This window comes from Kryptolebias marmoratus, linkage group LG23 (genome assembly GCF_001649575.2).
Source record: "Kryptolebias marmoratus isolate JLee-2015 linkage group LG23, ASM164957v2, whole genome shotgun sequence".
Taxonomy (NCBI): Eukaryota; Metazoa; Chordata; class Actinopteri; order Cyprinodontiformes; family Rivulidae; genus Kryptolebias; species Kryptolebias marmoratus.
In genome coordinates, this window is record NC_051452.1 from 6,854,562 (window position 1) to 6,870,237 (window position 15,676).

A 15,676-nucleotide genomic window follows, 5' to 3' on the forward strand; every position below is an offset into this window, starting at 1 on the left:
TGGTGATTTGCTTTTTCCTCTCCATGTTTTTATTTTCCCATTTAGCATAATAACATAGCATAACTCAATCTTCAGCTGCTTGCTTTCACGTTTTTACTAGCCTTAAAACTGAACAAATTTTTAATTCTGACAACTTTTCCGCTTTTAAAACGTCCCCTTTTTGCTCTGTCACCTAATTCTCCTCCAACTAACCTCCATTGGTTGGAAATGCCAAAACCTAACATGTGAATTGTCTACAAACACCTTCCAAACACAGGGTTCTCAGGGTGACCCAGGAAGGACGGGTATGTCAGGACAGACCGGTCTGGCTGGGCTCCCAGGTCCCATGGGTCCAGTTGGGCCTCCGGGGCCCCCTGGACCACCAGGTCCACCGTACATCATTGGTAATGTGAGTGCCAATAAAACCTTTTCTACTAAAATATTAGTGTGCCTCCCTATCAGTATACCAGAATTCTGTTCTGAAACTGAGTAAACTGGTAGTTCTACCTAAATACTGATGTTTCCGAAAGCATAGACTATGAACAAGACATGAACAAAACAAGGAAAGGTCAGGTTTTCAGTGATTCATGAACTAATATGACATACTGCTCATAGTTTCAAGTGCTGCTTCCAATAACTACAACAACTGATGGCAAAATGTTGGGCTCCTTAGATTTTTTTTACTCTATTCATGGCACTAACTAAAGATGCCCAGTAGCACCTAGCAAGATGGCGGCTCAAATTCTTACCTCGTTGGCATAGACTGGCCTGTGGTGTCCCACAGTATATCTGTACCCTGGAAACGGTTCAAATAAATCATTAAAACACAAAGGTTATTATGAAATTCATCCTCATGATGAATGGATGTAACTTTCAGCTCAAAGCTGAACTAATTTAACTCACTTTGATTTATTTCAGTTGAGTTATAGTTATAGTGTCCAGTTGTAAAAAGTGTAGCATTGTGACTAAACATAAGAATAATAGTGGGTCGAGTTTATTAATCTTAACAGAGAATACCAAAAAATTCAGCCCAATTCAAAGCCTGTTTTAAGTCATTCAAAGAGTCTCATGATAAAGTATCTAACGTATTCAAATTTAAAATACTATTTACCATGTTGTAGATATTGAAGAGCAGTGAGGTTGAGTTTCAGCAGTGCATGCAGACATTAATAGGTATAAAATTTAAAGAGAACATGGATTTTAACTTGAATCGTCTCCATTCAGGGAGACCAGAATGGACACGAGGTGCTGAACGCTTTACCTGGAGTCAGGGGCCCACCTGGACCTCAGGTGAGAGGTGGTTCACCGTCTGCTCAGATTACTGGACTGGTTCTGTCTCACTCAATCTGTGTATCGTTTCCCAGGGTCCACCTGGCATACCTGGTCTACCTGTGAGTACTACAAACTACTTCTTTCTTTGTTTTTACTGCCTTTAATTCATTGCCACGGGAGGAATAAGACAAAATCATGTCTTTACTGATTGTAGCTACACTGTTTTTATTTAAAAACTAAAAAATAAATTCCTGTTTTTTTGTATTTCTGCTTAGTTTGTCTGATTGGTTTAAGTCGGTCCAGCTGGTTCATCCATCTTGTAGCTTTTCTAAATAAAGAAAACTCTGGTTCTTCATGGTTTTTAGGGTAAACCTGGTTTTCCTGGTGACCACGGAACCAAAGGAGCAGAAGGACCACGAGGACCTGCTGGAGGCCCAGGTGTGGACGGATACCCCGGACTGCCGGTACAGAGCCTCGAAAACAGCCTCCACATTGTGTTTTAATCAGCACTTTAGCTCATATTTATGGCTCTGAACCAATTTTCTGCTAATTTTTTTAGGGTGAAAAGGGAGACAGAGGGGAGAAGGGCAACATGGTGAGTTTATCCTGCATTTCTTAGAAAAATATATTTTTTTTTTACACATTCAAACATTTTAATGCATGTTTAAAGTTATGAAAAAGGGAAATCTGCAGATATGTGGGTAGCTATATTTATAAACTCTATTTCTGTTTTAACAAAAAAGTTCCTTATTGTTATCTTATTATGATGACTTGAGTGGAAAAACAATCATACCGTGAGGTGTTTTATTGTGATCATGTCTAACTTTATCAGCACTTACAGCTTTGAACTCCTCCTTTAATGGAGTTTGTTTGTTTTAATAAAATGTGTTTAGGTACAGTAAATATATTAGATTTGTAGAAGTTTTCACTTTTGTCTCACCTTTCGTTTCCTTGTTTCCTGCCTGGATCACAGGGTCTCCCGGGGCGAGACGGCGGGCCACCCGGACCTCCGGGGCCTCCTGGACCTCCGGGTCAGATCGTCTACCAGCCGTCGAGAGATGTGAGTCAAACTGTGCCGAGAGGTTTTGCGTGCAAAGATCGGATTAACCCTCACCCCATCACTGTTTGTCTCAAACCTCCTGTCGTTAAAAATAACTAACCGTCACCGCCTGCCTGATGTTCCGTACTAACTGACCTAACTTTGTCTCGCTGTAGTTTAACGAGGTTTATTGGAACGAGGTGGGACAGGTGAGTGGACGCTCCCTCTGGCTCTCCGACTAATCTCACCATAAACGTCACCCACTTCAACTCACTGTTTCAAACCGGACGTGGGTCGGATTTTTACCTAATCTGCTGTCGTTTCCTCCCCTGTAGGGAGGCTCGCGCCGAACGGGACTCCCAGTACGTATAAATGTTGTTCTCACGCAATTATGACGGAGGAACTACTGAGTCATGGAGCTGAAGGTGGTATTTCCTTTGATTTAGGGGCCAATGGGTCAAAAAGGAGATAAAGGGGACATAGGTCCTGCAGGATATGCTCCTAAGGTAAAATAATACATTTTACACTGAGCTTAATATGTAGTCATTTGTGCAAAACTGTCACTTTTCTTCTGCCGTCGTAATTTCTGCAGCTTTGGAATAACTTGTTTTGTTAGAACATTGTACAATAGATGGGTTGGAAATGGTGTGCTATGATTTTTGGTAGCGGTACTTCACACAACATTGACGAAATTTGCATCAAACTGTTAGAAACAAATAATTGAGATGGATGGGATTCTGTTGAATTGAGTTATAAACACCCAGCTCTCTCTCTTAGAGTTTAAACAGGTTTCTGGAAGGTGGACTTCACATGACTGGACTGGTGTTTTGATATCTTTTACAGTTTTTACAGTTAAAGTTTTAGGATTTTTGGAACTTTTACTAGAGGAATGTTCATCTTAGTGCAACGTCACTCAAACTTTTGAGCTGCCTAAAGTTTCCAAAACGTTTGCAAGCATAAATCGTTACATTTCTTATCCAGTTTATGCATCAAAACTAGTTTTTTTGTTGTCTTTCACCCAGTGCTTCTCACGCTGCTGTAAGTCTTAAAGTTTTCTCTGAGTACAGAGCACTCACCCAAACTCTCATAGACTTCCATCGTATCTGAGCTCAGGTGTTTTTCGTCAGAACTGGAATTGAATCTTTTTAGCTTGTCACATCTGCATAAAACACTGTAGACACATAAAAATGAACATCTGTGACCATCAGACATGTCGACCACTGTTCGGAGATACTTTCGATCCGATTTGTAGTTTTTGCGCAGTGAATGTTTGTTTGAGGCTTACTTTTTAGTACGTTTCCATCTGTCTCCCTGTGACAGACACAGGTGTGTGGTTACCATGGTGACCTTAACGAGCCCCTAGCAGCAGCGTTAACGTTGCTTTTGATACGGTTTGTCAGTTTAGATTATTACAGAAGTAAATCCCAAATTTCTTTTAGGCTTTAGAGAAGAATTTCAGGCGTATTCGGCTTTCACGGCTTTCTTTGCTCTCTTTTCTTTTTTTGTGTGTAATCTGTTAAATTAGAAAATGACAAAATGCAGTGACGCTGTCTGTCAGGGAGTGAGGGTTTTTTCTGCAGCTTTTCTGAATGTTTTCCAGGGAGAGAAAGGAGAGCCCGGCATCGTTATCGGACCTGATGGGAACCCGATGTATCTGGGAGGCCTGGCGGGGCAGCCGGTACGCTTTATTCTTTGAGCTTCTTGTCCTTCTGTGCTTCTTTTTTATCTTTAAAAGAATTAAACTTCTTATTTATCATCCGTGAATTGATTGAAATCACCTCATAACTGCTTTAAAAGATGTTTACAGTGGATTTTTTTTTTCATGTGTGAATTTACAGGGCGACAGGGGAAGTCCTGGCCCAGCCGGACCTCCAGTATGTACAGTTTTAACACTTTAGAGTTGTTGTTGCCCGCTGCCGAGAGGAGTCATGTTAGCAAAATATCTGAGGAAACACTGGACGGATTTTAAAGGAGCTCTGATAAAGTAATCTTTGGATGTAACATCCAACAGCTGATTAACTTTTGCAGTTAAAGATCAGCCTCAGCCGACACTTAAACGGCTTAAACTCAAGTTTACAGACATTAAGCTGTAATTTGGTGTGGTAGCAGCAAGGGTCAAGATTACATCGTCACAAGATTTCCCGCCAAGTTAAAAAGTGTCTCATAACCCCCCGAATAAACTCCGTTTTATGTCTATGCCCCTTTAAACAAATATGTCAGGCACTAGGTCCTTGAGGCGGACGTGCTCGGAAGACAGCTGCTCCTGCAGCCTCTGCAGCTACGTGCTGAGAGGAAGAGTCTCTGCCACGCGTTTATTTAAAACTTGATTCGCTGACTTAGAGGCTGAGAAAATAAGTTTTGAAACGTGTCGTTAATCATCAATCAGAACTTGGAGGCGAGATAAACAGTTTATGAAGCCTGACTTAATTTTAGGGTGAAATGTTAGCAGCACTTTGAATTTTCTTTCAGGGTTTTTAAGCTGTTTTTAAGAACTTTGGTAAAATGTTCTCATTAAAACTTGTAAAAGAATTAAACAAAAAAGTGATTAATAAAACAAAGATTGAATAAAATCTGATAAATATGTATTGAGACATAATTTCATTTTCTGTATGAATGTTTTCACATAGGAAATCTGGAAAATATCTGTTTGATCTGTTTGTTTTTGAGAAAATATGAAAAAATGGTCTGTTCTTAATCAGGTTTTTTAAATTTTAGCTCCTTCTGGAAGGAGTTTAAAGGTCAATGGGGTGTTAACGAGAAGTTAAAAGAATCTGAAAATCAGACAGGAGAGAGGCCAGTCAGTTGAGTTTGTGGCAAAAACATTTTTTTTTTTAAAGAATAAATAACATTAGTCTCGTCTCGTCCCACCCAGGGTGTCTCGTTGCACCACAGGTAGTAGCTGAGAGTCATCTCAAACATGCACAACCTTACAGATCGTTCAAGTTATTCTGGAGGTTTCACCAAATCGGCCGTTAATCTTCACATCATGAGATGAATTCGGTTTAGAAGTTTGGCTTCCAAGGCGGTGGGCGATTTGCATCCCTTTAAGGAGTTTTCTGTTTTTAATTAAAAGCTTTTCGACGAGCGGGTTTGTGTAACGAGTTCACGTCTCTCTTCAGGGTCCGTACGGTCCACAAGGACCCAAAGGAGAGATTGGATTCCCCGGCAGATCCGTAAGAAAACTTTAGGTTTTATTCTTTTTTTTTTACCATAGGGAACAGGGTTGTCTTTTATAGGTGCTAGAAATTACATAAAATAATGTGACAGAAGCTAAAAATTTGATGTTTCAGGGTCGACCGGGATTAAACGGCGCCAAAGGAGAGAAGGGAGACTCGGGCGGTGGAGCTGGATATGGTTCCTCTGTAAGAGCCACAGACTTCAGATCAGTTTCTGGTTCAGAACTGACAGAATTTAATCAGTATTTGTCGTCGCTCAGGGTCCCCCAGGACCACCGGGACCCCCCGGACCTCCTGGACCTCCGTCACAGAACGACAGAATCGGGGTGAGTTGAGACGAGACTTTCTTCAAACCAAATACCTTAATGTTATAATTTATTTTATTGTCTTATTAATAAATATCAAACGTTTGTTTCAGGGTCACGATGGGCACTCCAGTTTTTACCCCGGTGAGTTCGCTGCTTCCTTTTAAAACTTACAGACTTTACATCAGTCCTTTTTAAGTTTCTTAGATCGTTAAAGCTTCATGTTTTCTTCATAAAACACAACATTTGGTGTTAAATTTGCCTCTTTTTTTCAGTTAAAGGAGAGAAAGGCGATCGTGGACCACCGGGGATACTCGACATTCCAGGTAATGTCGTATTAAAAGAAACAAAAAAAAAGCCCAAAATTAAAAGTTTTCTGTTTAAACGAATGAGTTAAATCTCTTAGGTCTGGGGTCAGGTGTTGATTTTTATACTTTTAAGGTAAAATTTTTGTTTCATGTTAATATAATTACATTCAATGGCTTTAAAATTCAAATCTGATTCATTCTTGTTATATTTCTTACATTTTTTTGACCAGAATGAGCTGAAAGGTGAGATGGGACTGAAAGGAGAGAAAGGAGAACCTGGAGGATTTTATGACCCCCGGTATGGAGGGAGCTCAGCCGGAGCACCGGGAGTCCCTGGACCTCCAGTAATGAACTGTCCTCCCTATAACATAATATATAAAGATCTGTTCCTGTATAGACGCTTAAAGATGGTTCTCTGACCAGGGCCCTCCAGGAGATACAATTGTTGGACCACCGGGACCTCAGGGGCCTCCTGGACCACCAGGAAGAGGCTACAATGGACAACCAGGACCACCGGGACCTCCAGGACCACCTGGACAATCCCTGTCTGGAACTTACAGGGGCACACAGAGTGAGTCGTGTTCCAAAAGACGAGGAAATTTTAAAATAAAGGCCCATCGGCAGTGTAGCTGCCTCTCAGCAGAAGATTCTGACTTGATGCAGCTAATTAGAGTAAAATACATCATAAATGATCTGTTTGGTAAACCTCATTACGCAGCCTTGTTTCATCAGGGATATTTGAGTATTTAAGCAAAATGTTTCGTTTTTTAAACTATTTTATTGATCTATAGAGGAGTTTGAGCAAAACAGCTTCAACATGATCTTATCATGAAAGGTGATATGCTCAGGGAATGAGATTCATGTTTGTTTTTTAATTCATGTTCAGACTGACTTGTCGTTTGTTTAATGTTCATTTCACTCTGTTTAAATGGCAGCTATCAGTATTCCTGGCCCGCCGGGACCACCTGGAGCTCCAGGTCAACCTGGACTCTCCTCAGGGGTGAGTCGACCGTTGAGCTAATCAGAGGTGTGAAGTCTCATCTGTCAGGAAGTGTCAAAGGTTTTGTTTTGTGCCAAAAACGTTGAACTTAAACCTCTGCTGGACTCATGAATCAGTTTGGTTAAAAACACAGAGCTGTCCTTTATTAGACCTTTGGAAGTGGGGTTCTCTGGAACCATTACGAGCAGTTAATATCTTACCTGCTGTAGATGGCGCTTAGATTTAAACCATTTGTCCAAACTTACTTTAATCAGACAGCCACCAGGACCAGAGTGGGTCCGTCTTTTTCACTTTGATGAAGCAAGTCCAATTTTCCTCCAAAGCTGGGTCCTTTAGGAAAGTTTTTTGTTTAGTTCACTCCATCCCCTACTAAAGAAACAGCTACTCATCGAATCAAGGTCTTGTTTTGTTGACTAAACCGTTAAACTTCTGTAATATATGCTAATCGCCCCAATGGCTGCCTCGACAGGATTTAAATTTTAAATAATACTTACCATCAGGATCTGTAATTTTTCTGGCACCTAAAAAAATGACCGTTTTTAAACTTTTAAGTGTATCTTTTTGCGTTTTGTAGGTGATTGTGTTCAGGTCTTACAACGTCATGGCGGCCACAGCCAGGAGACAGCCTGAAGGCTCTCTGGTGTACGTTTCCGACCAAACGGACCTCTACCTACGAGTCCGCGATGGAGTTCGCCAAGTTCAGGTGAAACTTTTATCCTTTTGAAGACAAAAGATTATTTAGTAAATGTTTCGTCTTTTATTGTATTTTTCTTCTGTTTTTCAGTTGGGGAACTATATTGCCTTACCAAGTCAACCTGTGAGTGTAGATTTCTTTTATTTTTGACAACGCACTTCCTGTTTTAACACATGAAACGAACACATATGATGTTTTCAGGGTAATGAGCTCGGAGCTGTGGAGCCGCCGCTCGTCGACCCGTACTTCCCGGACCTCTACAGACAGCCGGATCCTCAGTACCCCCCACAGACTGACCCCAGGTACCCCAGCTACGCAGACCGCTTGGACAGGCCGGACGGTCGATACGTAGACCCGCGGCACCCGGTCACGCCTCCACGAAGACCTCCACCTCCTCAGAGTCCCATCCACAGCCACGGCTCAGGACCGGCGGTGAGACGAAGCACGTTACCTCTCTGACGCAGGTCCGAGGGGACCAGCGCGATTTAATGTCCTACAGCTGGGAGTTATAACTTTAAACATTTTAAATGGCACTTTGTCAGATCCCACCAATATCCTAATTACTGCTGCCATGAAAGGCAGCAAGGAAATCATTTAATTTCCTGTTAGAAAAATATCTCATAAACCAGTGGATGGGTTTTCAAAGAATAATTACTGTCTCTACATCTAACAGTTGGAGTTACCCCAGTTTAAGATGGCTACCGCAACTAATCAACATTAGCAAACCCAAAAATGTCTTCAACGCAGCCGATTTTACAGCTATTGAGCTCAAATTTGGGGCGGTAGTAGCTGGGAGTCATCCTCAGCACGTACTCTGAGAACTAACACGTCTTGTAAGATCTCAGATTATGGCGTGAGATCGGAGCGTGTCGTCGAAAACATCTACAACTCTGGTTCTTAACGTTACACATTAGTTTAAAACTCTTGCACGAAGGCTGGCGGGTGATATGCATTCTATCAAGGAATGCTTGAACCTTTAATGTTATCTGTATGTGCCGATCAGATGGAGGCTTCAGAAGAAAAAGCGAAGTCGCAGCCTACATTGTGACCCTCTGTTGATTTTTATACTGAGACACAGCTGCCGTTTAAACTTTGTTTTATTTATTTTTGATTCTTTAATGCTGAGTTGTGGTTTTTATATTTTATTTTTGTATTTCTTTCCCTAAAATGTCCCATTGTGTGAATCTAGGCAGCAGAGCCAATGATGGGTTTAGCTGTACTTGAGTTAAATTATAATTTAGATTAATTTGATCCCTCTTGCTTCATTTAGTTATTGGAAATAAACATAATCTTAGAGAAGTGTCTGTTCTGAGAGCCATAATGTGAGATATAATCTGAATGTATGGGGCAGGAGGAGCAACACCGGCTCACACTGCGGCGGTTTTAGTGTCGAACTTGACGGTTGTCTCTGTTTCCCCGCAGCTCCACCTCATCGCACTGAACAGCCCTCAGACGGGCGCCATGAGAGGGAACTCGGGCGCGGACTTCCTGTGCTTCAGCCAGGCTCAGGCCCTCGGGATGAAGGGAACTTTCCGAGCCTTCCTGTCCTCCAAACTCCAGGACATCCACAGCATCGTCCGCAGAGACGACAGGGAAAATGTGCCGATAGTCAACCTGAAGGTAGCTCGACGACTTAAAACCCGACTTAAAGACAGAAACCCAGAAAATCTGAAATCTCACTGACAGCGAGTCAGATCTGTATCATCACCAGCTGATGCGTGACTGTTTGCAGGACGAGGTCCTGTTTGACAACTGGAATGCCGTCTTCCACGACGGCAGAATGAAGGACAACGTTTCCATCTACTCCTTCAATGGCAAGGACGTCCTCAGAGACGACACGTGGTGAGACGATGACCGATAAAGGTCTCGAGGACTGAATTAGAGAAACACTGGAATGGCCACTGACTGCGTTCTGCGAGGTTTTTCTTTTATTTTGCGGCCATCTTGGGAGTTCTGTATGCTGTAGCATCAGCTCAAAAATGGAGAAATAGACTTATTTTTACTTAATAATAACATAATGCGATGTAAAAAGCCTCCCAACGTGCTACCGCTGCTGTGATAAAATTACCAGCTGCTGTAATCATCCCAACCAGACCAGAACAAAACTACAATTTAATTAATGTCTGCTTAGTCTGACCTGAGCTCTGTTATCGGCGTCTGGAGTCAACTTCACTTAGAGAGGGGGCAGAAACCTGGGGAGGGCGATAAAGCAAAAAAAAATCTGTCTCAGCCTCTTTTGTCTGACTCAAACCTTTAACTCCTCTTCTGTCCTGTGAATCATTAAAACGGTCACTGCTGGTTCCTTGTTTTGGTTTGGGGAAACAAACTGAAAACATAAGAACTGATGAAGAAACAGGTTTATTTGCAGGCTGACTGCAGGCAGCAGGTTATAAAGCAGATATCTAATCTAGATGCTGCAAACTTGTTTCTACCATCTTGTGATGCACAGACACTGAAGGACACAACATTTGAGTTTTATTATACAAACCCAGTGTTGTTGACACTGATAACAGCTGTAAGTCTGCCCCACTTGATTCTGGACCAAACAAACGTGCTGAAATTGAGTAAACTGACAGTTCGACATAATTATTCATGATCTATACCTAATGGTTACAATGGTGGGTAATTTATCACTTGAGCACACATATTTTTTGATTTATAAACTATTTTCTGACAGCTAAAACTCAAAAGATCAAGTTTTTCATGAACTAATATGACAAAATCAGAACAATGGTCAAACAGGTTCTTGTAAGTTCAGACACTAATGCTCTGCGGCCATGTTGCTCCACGTAGCTCCTCGCAAAATGGAGGCACGAATTCTCGTCTCGCGAGCATAGATTGCACAGTGGCTGGCCGTTCCAGTGGGTTATACACAGTGGTGGAGAAAGTACTCAAACGATGTACTCAAGTAAAAGTAAAAGTACCACATTAACATTTGTACTTAAATAACAGTAAGAAAGTACTGGCTTTTAAAATTACTTAAGTATTAAAAGTAAAAGTACTTGTCGACTGTATTACCTAAAGGCTAATACATCAGTCATCTTTTAGCTAACATTAGCTGTATCCAACAGTTTTACTCAACTCAGTCGGTTAGTTTGGGGAAAAAACTGTGCAAAGTTTGCGTTTTGCTGTTTTGCTGCCATGATTCTAACACACACCTGAGCAGCTCTGCACAGCAGCAAGTGTCCTTCGCTGCCCCACATGTTTAAACCCAGCTAGCATCTTAGCGCTCATGCTGCATTCAAAGGCAGCTCGGAAAAGCAGTTTACGACGTGTTAACAACGGATTAAACAGTTTTAACTGGTGACAGAAGGCACAGACAGGAAGTGCAGAAGCCTCTACTGTATCAAATCAATACAGGAATAGCAGAGAGTTGGCCACTTTAAGGTAAACTTTACCCGGTTATTTCAAATAAATCTTTTAAATAAGGCCATGGGTGGCGCAGGTCTTCTGGTTGTCTATCACCGGACTCCATTCCGGGTGTTAGTGATTCTGCAGGTGCTGCGTACTGCCTTGCTCTTCTTGAGGGAGGGCCTAATGGATCTTTCTTGCTTTGCATTGGTTCAGTGGACTGATTCCTCTCTCCCCATTGGATACTTTCAAACTAACAAACAAATCAAAATACTGAAATGCGACTTGGATGTAACGAGTAACGCAACAGTTTTGTAGAAATGTAGTGAAGTAAAAAGTACAGATACTTACTGTAAAATGTAGTGAAGTAAAAGTAGAAAGTATCCATTATTAAATCTACTTAAGTAAAGTACAGATACACGAAAATTGTACTTAAGTACAATAAGGAAGTACTTGTACTTTGTTACTTTCCACCACTGGTTATACATCTTGACAAAATGTGTTGTTTTTTTTCCTTCCCCGAGGCCGGAGAAGATGGTGTGGCACGGGTCGACCAGCGGGGGCCAGCGGCACCTCGACAGCTACTGCGAGTCGTGGCGCGTCAGCGACCGGGCGGTGACGGGCATGGCGACGGCGCTGCAGAGCGGCAGCCTGACGCAGCAGACCTCCAGCAGCTGCTCCAGCTCCTACGTGGTTCTCTGTGTGGAGAACAGCGACGTCGGTCACGCCAAGAGATAAACGCACACACACTTCCATCTGCCTTCACACCGCTTGTGATGCTTTGTAAATATGTTTTTTCTTTTAGTAATGTTTATTATGTTTATTCTTCCTACATGGTGCTACACAGATTCCTCCCACGTGTTTTAAGTGAAGCTCAGGTGATCTGCAGCATCTCACCCTCCATCAGTCGGAGCGTTAGCAGCTCGTCAGCAGGAAGCAGCTCAAACACGTGTTTTTGTCAAACTTAATATCAGAGATTTTAGTTTCTAAGGCAGTTCTCATTTACTGTCTTTTCATGCCAGATTTAATTCTGGGTCCTCAGCTTCAGCTCGTGGTGGAAGAGATTTAGTTTCTCATCCGGTGGGATTTTTATTTTTTTTGATTTGAGAAGCGAAGCGTCACGGATCAAAGTCCAGTCGTCTAAGATTCAGTTTGTCCTGAATGATGTGGAGTTTTTCCTTACAGCTCAGCTCCATCAGAGTGCACAATACTTCAGAAACGCTCCATTCTTCCCTCACTCGTGAACGAAACCCCAAAATACTTAAACTCCTCCACTTTAGGCAGCATCCTGCCTAAAGTGACTGACTGAGGAGCACGGCCTCAGATTTTGGAGGCTGCGAACCGCTCCAGTGAGAGCCGGAGGTCACGGCACGATGACGCCAGCAGGACCACGTCCTCTGCAAACGGCAGAGGCTGAATCCTGAAAATCTGAGTTTCAAAATGGAAACCGAGTCGGATCCCTGATGACGTGCACAGCCTAGAATACAGTTTTGAAACCAGGGCTTTACTTTAATAAAGTGGCCACTAAAAACATGGCGGCACGGCTCGCTGGTCGCTTCATCGCTCACAGAATTCAGTGAGACTCCATGAAATATTCGCCTCTTTTCCCAGAATTTTGAGCCTCTAACAGTCAGTGTTTTAGGAGCTCCAAATTATTATTTTTTATTTTTTATCTTTGTGCATTTTTGTGCAAAAGGCCAGAATGCAACCTCTTAAAAACGATGATGTCATCACCCCGCCTTAATCCTGACCTCTGACCCTCTCATTCTTGCGTTAGCTCTACGGCACGCCTCGTTTCCTGTTTATGGTGCGTTTTCACGGCGGTGTTACGGCACCATGCACAGGCCTGGGGCGTTTCCGTTCGGATGAAGACATTTCCAGAAACGGCGCCAAAATCTGTGTTTGAAGATCAGTTTTTAGGAATAATACCAAAGGTAAAATGCGGCTGAATATTTAAATTTTCCACAGATTGAAGTTCTTTTCTGCACAGCTTGTGATCAATCAGATGAGGATGAACCACGTGAACGATAAACTGAAAAACGTTGTTGTTGTTGTCAGAGCTTTTTACAAACAGTATTTGTGTCGGACTTGTTGAAACGTTCCTAACATTTTTATTTCTAAATGCCTTCTTCACACTGATAACCCACGGCACATGAGTATTAACCGTTTTTTTTTTACTTTTGCTACGAGGAGATATTTTCAAACTGTATTTTTGAAGCTATAACAAAAGGGTTATTTATTTTTTATAAACCTTTTTTTTTTTTTTTTTCTACTCCAGCTGTAACGCTTGACGTGAACGCGCTCACAGATAAGCATGATTTAAAGTTTGTGCACGCAGCGAGCACATAAATGAATAAATGTATGTACAGATATTCGACAAGGATTCAGCCTTTAATGTGTAGTTTTTATCATTTTTATTTACTAACAGATGAGCCGTAGCTCGTATCCTGTAACGTGGGAGTCGCAGGCTGAAATGAGACATCTGGTTGAATAAAACCCGACATGATTGAAACTTTATTTGCTTTTTTTTTATTTCGCCAATAAAACGTTTGTAACAAAAAGGATTTGGTTTAAAAAACAAAGGTGTTTAAAATTTAAACATGAAAATATTAGTGGTGCACTCTGTCCACCTTTCAGTTTGAAGGTTTTACTTAAATTTGGTCTTTACAAGGTTCTACAATTATTCTAATCTAAATCTGAGTGAAAAACTGGATCCAGATCCTGATCCAGCAGGTTGTAGAACCTCCTCCAGCAGCAGAACTCTGTGGTTTCTGTTTGTCTCTCGTGGTTGTGGAGCAGTTGTGGCCCACTCTTCTTTCCAGCGTTGCTTCAGGTCATTGGTTCCTGTTTGTCTCTCTCATGGTTGTGGAGGAGTTGTGGCCCACTCTTCTTTCCAGCGTTGCTTCAGCTCATTGGTTCCTGCTCAGCTCTCTGAGGTTCTGGTTCTGTTGTAGATTAGCTGCTGTGTTTGGGATCATTGTCCTGTTTGTCGGACAGATGGCCTCACATCTGACTCCAGAATCAGCCCAAACCATCAGCCCTCCACCACCGTGCTGACAGCTGCAGTGCATTCTGGGTAAAAATCTGTCCTCTGGTCTGGTTCTGCTCCAGAAGTCTTCTGGTTCCTTCAGGTCGAGCTGCCATGTTGGTTTTAGAGAGAAGAGGCTTTAACCTTTGACCTTTAACCTGTTAACTGAGGCCTGTAGAGTCTCTGAGTATTGCACGGTCTGACCTTCAGGGTGAATCTGCTGCCACTCCTGCAAAGATCAGCAGCTCCTGAACCTCAGAGATCCTCTGGAACCAGTTTTTCACTCAGATTTTTGTTCATTAAATAAATGTAATCAAGCAAAATCTTCAGACGTTTCCGGCGTCCTCGCCGCAGTGCGAGCAGCGAGCGTTGAGGCTCCGCCCAGCAGCTTATAGTTCAGGTCGATCACTATCGAGCAGAACTGACTGACTCCCACGAAGTCGCAGCACACGATGTTGACTCCGCCCCCTTCAGGCCCCGGCCGCTGCTTGCCGGTCCAGCGGAGCAGCGGCGAGAGCGCCTTCATCGTCATGGTCTTCAGGTTCTGGAGGGGGTGGAGGATGATGTAGCGAACGTCTTCGGTCAGGTTCAGACCACAGACGTAGAACCCATCTGGAGAACAAACCCCCCCCCCCACCGTGTTAAACAACGTTACAACCGAGATGAAACGTTTTGTCTCAGGGAGAAGTCGACTGTAGCGTTCTAACTTCTCCGGATCTCAAACCTGCCTGGTCTTTCTTGGCGTTTCTTCGCCTCCAGATATTCGATCACCTTCTCTGGATCGGGGCTGTTGGCGTACCTGCAGAAAGAGAGCGCCACCGTGAGGCCAGAAGGTTCAGGGTTTGACTCTCAGCTACTGCCACACCAAACTCTACCTCCGTATCTGTAAACCTGACCGAGTTAAACCCATTTTTTGTGTTTGCTGAGGTCTATTAGCTGTGGCAGCCATCTTGAATCAGGTTGACTCTAAAAGCTAATGAGCTGTAGGCGTACTTCCAGCGATTACTGTCTGCGTTTCACTAAAATCCGTCTAATTGATCAGATATTTTGCTGACAAACGTGCGTTCCCAGGTGACTGTAAATGTACCAGTAAGGTATCCCGGTCCAGAGCTCGGGATGCTGCTGCACCGTCCGCTCGTCGTCGTAGGCGACAATCAGCTGCCGACCTCGGGACCAGCAGGAGCGCAGAGTGGGGACGTCCTGCAGCCACACGGACGGATTTAATTTAAATCTAAAACACCGAAGGAAAAACTTCACAGCAGAAGAACAACAGTAAAAAGAGGAGCTGCTGCTTTAACTGTGAATGAACGTTTGAACCGTCTATATTATCAAAATGGCTTAAGGCTCTGGATGTTGTAGGGTTGTGTTGGTTAACACGACTCTGCAATATCGCGTGGACATCGGGGACAGTTCCTCTGGATTGGCAGACCGGGGTGGTGGTCCCCTTATTCAAAAAGGGGGACCGGAGGGTGTGTTCCAACTACAGAAGGATCACACTCTTAAGCCTCCCTGGTAAGGTCTATT

At 42.9% G+C, this 15,676-nt stretch overlaps 2 protein-coding genes across 5 annotated transcripts in view; one reads left to right on the top strand and one right to left on the bottom strand.

Annotated features, from left to right (window-relative positions):
* Positions 1-13,641, top strand: part of LOC108249006 (collagen alpha-1(XVIII) chain) — a 48,738-nt gene extending 35,097 nt beyond the window's left edge. For 3 of the 4 annotated variants that reach the window (XM_017438118.3, XM_017438113.3, XM_017438115.3), the window contains 26 exons: positions 257-388; positions 1,204-1,269; positions 1,344-1,370; positions 1,617-1,715; positions 1,811-1,846; positions 2,225-2,311; positions 2,467-2,499; positions 2,626-2,652; positions 2,737-2,796; positions 3,891-3,968; positions 4,129-4,164; positions 5,410-5,463; positions 5,581-5,652; positions 5,727-5,792; positions 5,885-5,915; positions 6,047-6,097; positions 6,178-6,212; positions 6,310-6,423; positions 6,503-6,650; positions 7,015-7,079; positions 7,654-7,782; positions 7,864-7,896; positions 7,975-8,205; positions 9,196-9,393; positions 9,506-9,615; positions 11,649-13,641. In XM_017438118.3, the coding sequence (XP_017293607.1) occupies positions 257-388; positions 1,204-1,269; positions 1,344-1,370; positions 1,617-1,715; positions 1,811-1,846; positions 2,225-2,311; positions 2,467-2,499; positions 2,626-2,652; positions 2,737-2,796; positions 3,891-3,968; positions 4,129-4,164; positions 5,410-5,463; positions 5,581-5,652; positions 5,727-5,792; positions 5,885-5,915; positions 6,047-6,097; positions 6,178-6,212; positions 6,310-6,423; positions 6,503-6,650; positions 7,015-7,079; positions 7,654-7,782; positions 7,864-7,896; positions 7,975-8,205; positions 9,196-9,393; positions 9,506-9,615; positions 11,649-11,862 (2,232 nt within the window). In that variant the 3' untranslated portion in view covers positions 11,863-13,641. The remainder of the gene's footprint in view (positions 1-256; positions 389-1,203; positions 1,270-1,343; positions 1,371-1,616; positions 1,716-1,810; positions 1,847-2,224; positions 2,312-2,466; positions 2,500-2,625; positions 2,653-2,736; positions 2,797-3,890; positions 3,969-4,128; positions 4,165-5,409; positions 5,464-5,580; positions 5,653-5,726; positions 5,793-5,884; positions 5,916-6,046; positions 6,098-6,177; positions 6,213-6,309; positions 6,424-6,502; positions 6,651-7,014; positions 7,080-7,653; positions 7,783-7,863; positions 7,897-7,974; positions 8,206-9,195; positions 9,394-9,505; positions 9,616-11,648) is intronic. The other variant, XM_017438114.3, reaches the window with a different exon arrangement.
* Positions 13,642-14,340: 699 nt separating this feature from the next.
* LOC108248998 (PI-PLC X domain-containing protein 1-like) overlaps positions 14,341-15,676 on the bottom strand; it is a 5,298-nt gene continuing 3,962 nt past the window's right edge. The window contains exons 5-7 of the mRNA XM_017438091.3: positions 15,240-15,352; positions 14,881-14,951; positions 14,341-14,764 (exon numbers count right to left, since the gene is read on the bottom strand). Coding sequence (XP_017293580.1) covers positions 14,466-14,764; positions 14,881-14,951; positions 15,240-15,352 — 483 coding nt within the window. The 3' untranslated portion in view covers positions 14,341-14,465. The remainder of the gene's footprint in view (positions 14,765-14,880; positions 14,952-15,239; positions 15,353-15,676) is intronic.